Here is a 9032-nt window from a genome sequence, read left to right as displayed (position 1 = left end):
TACTTTTTCTCTCTTACCCATCATTCATTGCACTAAATTGCTCTTGAGATTCATTTTCACTTCCATTGTTAAACAAGTGTTCATTGTTCTATCAGAAAGAAAAACAAACCAATTTGTGTTTTAAAGTTTTATTTTGACTCAAAAGTGTTTTAATTGGAGAAGGGAAAAACTTTTCCTTGCCACAAATCAGCGTTTGGGGAGAAAAGGAAATTTATATTAAACAAATAATCACTTCCTCTTGACGCGATCTATAACATTGTATTTGGTATCCATGGCACATCAAAAATTTCAAAAATAGGCATTGGAAGTCATGTCTAATCTCCCAAACAAACGGGGTGGAACAACTTTTAACAAAGGGAGAACGTATGAGCCTGTTTGGGATACGAAACATGTTAAGGTGTATTCATTTTGATAAAGTTTTGTTGTGATTTGGACATCATGCATTGTTCATTTTTGGTTCCATTTCTTTGGCAGGTCAGGTCCAGAGGGAGTGGAAAACACAACTTTTTCTCAACGGGCTTTTCTTTCTCTTTTTATATTTTCTTTTGTTCATCTTAAATAATATGTCTTAAAAAATATTATAAATAAATTATATACTGTACAAACTAAAACGGAAAACATGTATATTAGGAATACGGTTTCATGTAATAAAATAGCAAAATATAATTTATTTATTAATCTAAAATAGTTTTACATAAACCACATCACAATTGACAATTAAACTTATTATTGTAAAAATTTGACATCGATTACATAGGATCCACAATCGTGATGCAGGATAAATAGAAAATCCTAACCTATATTTATCTGAGACTTGTCAAACAACTTTAACTCATCATAAAGTTTGCATGGAGGGTGCAATTTGATGGAGCTTTTTAATCACAAACTTGTCATCGTGTTCATGTTCCCTACGCCTTCCATCAGTTCCCTGCACTTCCCTGCACGTTCTACGTACTACCATCAAAATTACTGCAATACATTTCAAACCTCTTTTTTTTTTTTCTTTTGGATAAACAAAAGATTTTGGTTGTAGAAAGGATGTTGACTGAGTGAACAAGGTGTGCCTAGACAAATATGACAAGAAATAGAAGAATAAGACAAAAAGTTATAGGCCACCCATTCTCATCAATCCTAAATGTTCACGTGACTCAACTTACCACCTTAACTCTGAAAATTCACATTATTCCATCGTGCCCTAGAAAATACCTTGTCAGCAACACCGTGTCGTCATGTTGTAAAATCCCACCACCACCACCGTCAACCCAATATCTTCCCAACTCATCGTATTTTACTGAAAACAGCTTCCCCAGTTGTCCTATAGGCTTAACTCGTCACCCAAAAACTATCGTAAATATAGATCTTGCTTAAACTTCAACAACATTTAGAACATCTTCTAATTTTTTCTATCTCAAAAGGGATCATGTTTATTCTTTTCCATCCTCTAAACACCTTCCAACTATATCATCCATGCCCGGAGGACGAAAGGTCACCAAATACCTTTTTTTCAACGAAGCCAAACGAATACAAAATTTCTGATCACTTAATTCATTTTCAAATTAGTTTGGTCAGAAAACGAATGGTTGTTTAACAAATTAGTTCATATTGGACACCATATCACAGCATGTACCTATTAAAAGAACAATGGTTAGAGTACAATCACTTAGAACCAGCGATATACTAGAAGAAAAGATTAAACATTGAATAAACTTTCTCAAAATTAAGAATATAATTTATGTTGAAATATTCAAGAGACGTAGTTATGATATAAAGCTTCCATTCAATAAGTATTCTTATATATAGATCATTTGCTTATAAAGACCACCTAAATTCATATCTAATGAATACTATGAACAGAAGCAACAAAAAGCGCAGATGGGTTCTTCTGGAACGAGTATTATCCAATTTGAGATATTAAAAAATGACGATTTCCGATAATAAGAGGATGATATAAAAGTACTACATTAGAAATGAATAAACTTATTCCTCTTTCAAATCTACTCTGATTCAGACCAATGTGACAAAAATGACGAAAATAATACATGACAGACTCAAGTACTTCCTCTGATACTTCTATAGTTTATAGCATACACACAAAAAATACATTCATACTTCTCATTGCGCCAACAGACCAATGTCTTCAGTATACGATTTCTCATAGAGAGTCTGGATTAGCGTCTCAACGCAAGAATTAACCTTAACCAGATTTGAAACACTATTTGTTTTACATAGATATAGGTAGCAGTTAAAGATAACAAATGTAAAACCCCACCTTATAAAAACAAAGCATATGTAGTAACCAGAATCCTCAGAACCTGCTTTAAAAAATTCTAGTTAACATTAGTCAAATATAAGTAGCTGAGGTAAAACAATGGTTGGATTCAAATACAGAATCAAACCTGAGAAAAAGAGTGTTCATCTGGATCAGCATCACTGTTTTGGGACTGAAGCGCGCCTTAGAGAATATATATTTCAGCATTTTATGCAGTTAAATGAATGAGAACTTAAACCAACAAAGCATACAACAAGTACACGACTTATATATATATACATATGCTGCATAAACTATGACTCTACAGCACCAGATAGCACTCATAGAGACCAACCTTAAGATCAAAGTAACCAGTAACTAGGGTTTTGAAATTCAAGGCAATGTAAAGAAATTCCCAATCAATGAAATGGAGACTTAAATGACACAAGCAATATGGATCCTTGGGTTGTAGGAACCCTAATTAAGTAAAGATAAGGAGCAATCTGCGGCCTTGAAATTAAAAGTTAGGTCCACAAGACACAGTGAAACAGTTGCGTGAAAGAAGTAATAGCAAGAGAGAAAAAAAAAAAAAAAAAAAGGAAAAGACAAAGCAAGAAAAAGGGAAAATTTAATAACGCACGCCTGCCAGACCAGAAACTCAGAAAAAAAAAGAAAAAGGAATATACGATGCTAACAGTGATTTTCTCATGGTGACTCTCTATCTATCTACTCACTCACCTTTTGCTTTTAATCCTTGTGTGTCTTTCAGATGTTGTTGAAGAATCTACTGGGTCCCCAAACAGGAAGGAGTGAGGCTGTCACAGCATGACCTAGTCAGGGTTAGCACTCGTCTGCTCTCTAACCAAAGCTAGATCATGCTGGCAGCTTCACTTTTTCCTTTGAGAACTTCAAATTCCTCTCTCTGCGGGTGCATATGTGAGGAACACTTAAAAGAAGAAAAGAAACATCACAAGACTCTTCTGGAACCACAAAAAGATATATAGACCAGCACCTAAAAGGAGCGATCACACACTTGCACATAGAAAAGCAAGTGGACACAAGAAAAAATGGGATGAATGAGAAGAAGTTAAGTCGAAACACAACCTATAAGTTGATAAGAAAATATATAGGGTAGGAGGGAAGAGAGGGGTTGGGAAACCTAAGATTTAGATGTAGAAAGAAAAGGGAAGAAGGTGCGTGGTATGTGGATACCATTTAGAGAGGGTGAAGAGAGAAAGGAAAAGAAGAGTAGAATATATAGAGTGAGGGGGAGTAGAGATGAAAAGAGAAGAGGGTTAATAAGTATCATAAAGACATATCCCACCTTGTGTAACAGTGAATTAAAGGAAGGTTCATACATGCACAGTAGAGTCAAGGAAGAGGGAATTCAAAGGCACACAGCTAAGAAGGCTAAAAAGGAAGAAGGAGCAGACGCATGATGATTGATGAAGAGTTGTCTTAGCTAGCTATATAGGGTCAGAGATGAGAGACTAGCTACCTAGGGCCAAAATGCCAGAGGATCCTTTCTCTACCTTCACACTTTCAATTTATGTATCCATGTCATATAACCTTTTTTTTTTTTCTTCCAAAAGATAAATTATATACAAATGAATCAAATTCAACTTATAAGTAATAAGGAGTGGTATAAATATTACTTTCAAATAAATATTAAAATCACCTCGAGTTGTTTTTTTTAAGGTTTTACAAAGATTGATAAGAAATAAATTTTATATAGATCCTGTAAAATCTGGCTATGAGAAAGTGCAGCAGTGAAAGTTTTGGATGGGTTTGAAACCGTTAGTGTAAATATTCACATTTTATTTATAATTAAAAAAATAGTGATAATAAAAGGGTTGAGTAAAATGAATTTGAAAGTTGAAGATTTTGAGAGTGTGTGGTGAAGAGAAGAGAAGAAGAGAGAGAGAAGAGAAGAGCAAGAGGGACAAAAAGTGACAGGGCCTACAATTATTGGGTTTGGGAGCAAAAGAAAAAGAAGGGGGGCTTCTTTACAATTTCCATGCGTATGTTTGTATTTCTTTTCTCTCTCTTTCTCTGTGTGGTGTGTTCATTGCATTGCACAATCCTCACTTGTCAATTCAATGTTACTTCCCAGTTCCCAGCCATCGAGAAACAACACCAACACACACAACAAACGCACTTTCTTTTCCTTTCCCTTTTCCTTTTCTACCCTTCCACGGGTCAACCACCTTCCTTTCTTTAAAAATCACTTAACATACTACCATCATTGTAAAAACATTTTTAAATTTGTACGATAAATTAGAATTTTTCATTTTCATAAATTTTAGTCTCTAGAATCAAATAAGTAATTCTTTTAATTCAACAATTTTAATTTTTTTTAATGTTTTTATAACTGATGTTTAAGTATTAAACAAGATCAACAATTTCGATGTTAATAACACTATTTAATATTTAAAAAAAAAATTATTATTAACTTAAGATCAACAATTTCGATGTTAATAACACTATTTAATATTTAAAAAAATTATTATTAAGTTAAAATGACTATATTTTTTTTTCAAATTTAATAATCAAAATATAAGAAAAAAATAATTTTTAATTTTATTTCTAAATTTTGACACAGTTAAAATTATTTTTCTCACTAAAAATATATAATTAATTATGTTTTCATTCATGCATTCTTCATATTCTACATAAATATATAGTTAATTATGTTTTCATTCATGCATTTTTTTTCTTTCACATTCACTAAAAAGAACGGTATTGTACATGATTTTTGGAGTGCATAAAAGTTCAGATATAATTCAGTTGTACAATAACTCTTCTAGTTTTCCTAAGTGATGTAAATGCATATATTATAAAATTATAGATCACATCATAATCGAATATGGTACTTAAACTATTATAGTTTTAATTAAAAAGAGTCGCATTCTGACTAATAACTATAATTTTTATTCAATAATAAACATTCGATTTAATAATTGATATCAAAACTAAAATCACAAATTTAATTCATGGTGAACAATTACTAAAAAAAAGTTATTACTGATTTACAAAATTATCCTGCCGTTGATCTAAGATAATCAAGTGAAATATAAACTTGTTTTACAAAACAAAATGATTATTTATGACAGGAAAAATAAAATTATACAGACATGGGGTATATAAAAAAGAGATGAAAAAGTAGTATTGTCTGTATTACATATAATATTTGGAGAGATTATGTTTGAAGAGGAGAAAAGATGCATTGATGTAACAAGATATGGATGATTGAATATTTATCGGTAATTGGTTAGAGTGTATTCCTCTGATGATTCTGAGTGAGGCTTTGCATGCGTTGTAAAGGTTAGTGATTTTTTGTGACAGCTAAGTTCTGTAATGTCTGATTCAGGCTAAGTTGTTAGTGTAGCCTGCCTCCTAGCCCTGTAACATATGGACAATCCAATTAATTTTAGGACATCTTTTCTTTTTAATACTCATTTTATCAACTTTCAATAAATTATTAACTTATAAATTCTCACACATCATCACGGGATATAAAATATTAAATTATATAATTATTTTTTTATTTTTTTATTTCTTCTTACAGAAAGATTCCAACCATCTTTAATCCCACAAGCACATTTCCAGTAATACCGCAGAAGCACGTTGCATCGATAGTCTGGTAATAATGAGTAATCTAATTCTCAGAACAACCACTAAGATTTTAATAATAGGTTGTGACAAATCCATCATGTTTACAACCTTTACCAGGATTTTAACAAAATTTAAAAGATGTTATGAATATTTTTATGCCCTTTGGTTTTCTTAATTATTGAGATTAGATAGGCCAAAATTGTAATGTAAATTAATAAATGATATTTTCTTAATGAAACCTTCATTATATTTTTACTGGAATGTGTTATTATGACGGTAGCCATAATTATATCAGGAATATATTTTACGGGTCACACAACATATAATATACACTTTAACATCATGGATACTTTCAACCTTAAATTGAGTGTACCTGTGTGTATTTGCTAAACTTCTATCAAATAACGCAAGTAAAAGTGTAGTTTATGAAAAAAATTGGTATGAAGTTAACATAATAAGAGTATTATACAAAGGATGTATGTAAATTAATTTGAATTATGAAAAAATAAACTATTCTATTTCACAAGTAGGAAAAATGTAGATAACTTGATAATAACATTACGATGTTACTGCGTCAATTCTTAAATGAACAATCAATTATACATTATAGAAGAGTTACAAGATACTTGAAAAAGAATGAAAAAAATATTCAGTGTTCTATTATGATTCATTATATATAAACCTATACTCGGTTGTAAGCAAATGATTTGCTGAAGAGACGTCGAATGTATACAACTTGTAATAAACTGGTTGCAGCGAACAAAACATACTCCAAGATTGTGTAGAAAACCACACGTTTTCTAGTGCTTTCATTTGCTGCAATTACAAAATTAATGCAGCAAATTAGTCCAATAAATTATAATCATCAAATTAATACAAAAAAAAAATCATAATCCAAGATTAACTCACTGTGTCGATGTCTAGTATCACGTGCTTTCAAGTACTTCTGCTCTATTATAATAGATTCCAGTGCTTCTCGCAACTCAGCAATCTTCACATTAATGGGATCCAAATGTTCTGAACCCAAGAAAACCAAAACTGAGTAAACAAATTGAATCACAAATATAGATAATAGCCATGCATGCTAATAATCTTCACATGAGTGTAGAAACTTGTTGGTACTTACCATCTTTGGCTAAGTCATGTTCATTTGGGATGTGACCAACGTGAATGTAGAAAGACACTGTTTCTGGCGTTGAAGCGGGGTTTTGAAAGCAAAACTTATATATTCCATGTATTGCGGCTTTGAATTGAAATTTGTCCCCTGATGTTCCCTTCAAAGAGTACACCACACTCCCTGCCGGAGATGTAACCTGCATATTGTGATGCATTTTGAGAGAATATGCATCAGCAAATACACGTCTTCAAGAGACATGATTCAACAAATGGATTCAGAGGCACTTAATTGGATCGCACATTGTTGAAACTATGAAATAGGGAAGCATGTGGCTTAGCTTACACTGAAATCGATTCCTGGATGATCTGAGCTCCAAAAAATATCGTAGTCAATGACTACGAAATTCCCAGAAACAGTGTCACCATCGTGTAGAACATGTTCAGATACGCATTCCCTGTCATATAAACTGATTGAGAGAGCAAAGCCATGACAGATTATGAAACCAACCAAAGAGATCACGACTGTGTAAATCTTTGAAAACCAATCCATTTTTCACCTTTCTTTGAGTGAATTATGCATCGTGTTGTGTTTCTTGATGCCCTTAATTTTGGTTATGTAGTTTAACGGGTCATTACTTCTATCTATAGAGTCGCGTTACTCATCTGTATATCTATTTATAAAATGAACTTTATGAAAGTAAGGTTAACCACACATTTAAATCACGAAATACAATAGGGGTAGTGCATTTTTAGATATCTTATGAAATATATTTATGATTTAATTTTTTTTAATTTTGCTGCTTAATTCTTTTGGTGTGTTTATGTAGCTTCCTAAAGATATGTGACAGGCATATCAACTCCAAAATAATATTTAAAAACTTTTACAAACATATATTTCTTAACTTACTAACTTGTTAAAAATGTAATGTGGAGAGCAAAAAATACACATATACTTCTTACAAATAATTAAAAAAATGTAATATCTTACAAAAAAACAACCAATAAATTAATACCTTTCAATAGTGTAAATTTAATTTTTCAGTATTAAATTAATAATCTTGAATAAAATTGTTTTGTTCTTTCTTTTCCTTTGTACATTGGTACGTTAAGCTGAATATTATTGACGTAACAAATTCTATTCTGTATTATTGTAAAAAAAAAAAAATACTAAACATAAGTATATGTTATATGTGTGTGTGTTTAAAATTTAAAAAGTGTTTAAGACTAAAATAAGTTATAATTATTGTAATAGTTTTTAGTTAAATAGGGAAAGGTTTATTTTATTTTTAAATGTATTATAAAACCATTTATCAAGAGTATATATAGAGATGACAAAACTAATTGGGTCCGAAGATATCTGTGGATAAAATCGTGGATGATAGTTAGTACCCGCGGATAACGGATAACATTTTAGTACACCTTTATAAACGGGACGGGTGCAGGTACCATACTATACGTACCTTGTAGGTAAATTGTGGGTATTTGTTACCCACCAAAAATTAAAATTAAAATTTAATTTATATTTTATTAAGTTTAATTTAATAAAAATAAATTTTAATTTATAATTTATTAGGTTAAATTTAATAAAAATAAAATAAAATATATAATTTATTAGGTTAAATTTAATAAAAATAAAATTTAATTTATAATTTATTAGGTTAAATTTAATTAAAATTAAAATTAAAATTTAATTTTATATTATATTTTATATTTTTTTAATTTTATTTAATTTTTATTTTAAAAAATTATATAATATATACCTTTTTTAAATATTCGCGGTTGTGTAGGTATCCATAGGTATCCGCGGATTTTAAGAAAATCCATAGATATTATTTAAACGGATATCTGGCGGGTAAACGGGGGGTTACAGGTAGTCTTTGTTTTACTATCTGTATCCAACCCAATCCGTTATCATCCCTAAGTATACTGCATATAGAGAATCATGATCTCGAGCAACAAATTAAGGAAAATACCCCGATTGATGATATTTCTATCATTGTTTTGATCCTTTAAGAGGTTGCAAAAGAGAATGATTGAATTACGTTATGGATGA

General features: G+C 30.7%; 1 protein-coding gene and 1 long non-coding RNA gene across 2 annotated transcripts; both read right to left on the bottom strand.

Moving 5' to 3' along the window:
• Positions 1–648: 648 nt before the first annotated feature.
• LOC114194318 (uncharacterized) lies at positions 649–3818 on the bottom strand. Its single transcript, XR_014994583.1, has 2 exons — positions 2270–3818; positions 649–1627 (listed from the first exon to the last, which is right to left on the bottom strand). It is a non-coding gene; the product is annotated as an uncharacterized LOC114194318 (long non-coding RNA).
• A 2596-nt stretch (positions 3819–6414) lies between these two features.
• On the bottom strand, positions 6415–7600 carry LOC114177483 (transmembrane emp24 domain-containing protein p24beta3-like). The gene is made up of 4 exons (XM_028062889.2): positions 7323–7600; positions 6990–7176; positions 6773–6880; positions 6415–6679 (listed from the first exon to the last, which is right to left on the bottom strand). The coding sequence occupies exons 1-4, from the start codon at positions 7527–7529 to the stop codon at positions 6546–6548; spliced, it is 636 nt and encodes a 211-aa protein (XP_027918690.1). The 5' UTR covers positions 7530–7600; the 3' UTR covers positions 6415–6545.
• Positions 7601–9032: the final 1432 nt, after the last annotated feature.

This window comes from Vigna unguiculata, chromosome 1 (assembly GCF_037176805.1).
Source record: "Vigna unguiculata cultivar grain cowpea cultivar isolate G323 ecotype 2 chromosome 1, ASM3717680v1, whole genome shotgun sequence".
NCBI lineage: Eukaryota > Viridiplantae > Streptophyta > Magnoliopsida > Fabales > Fabaceae > Vigna > Vigna unguiculata.
Note: the sequence above shows the minus strand (reverse complement) of the source record. Positions and strands in the feature narration are given on the sequence as shown.

Coding starts and splice junctions, on each gene's coding strand:
- LOC114177483 (XM_028062889.2), bottom strand. CDS start 7,529: ATGGATTGGTTTTCAAAGATTTACACAGTCGTGATCTCTTTGGTTGGT. Junction 7,177..7,322: donor ATCCAGGAATCGATTTCAGT/GTAAGCTAAGCC, acceptor CACAATATGCAG/GTTACATCTCCGGCAGGGAG. Junction 6,680..6,772: donor TGATACTAGACATCGACACA/GTGAGTTAATCT, acceptor TTGTAATTGCAG/CAAATGAAAGCACTAGAAAA.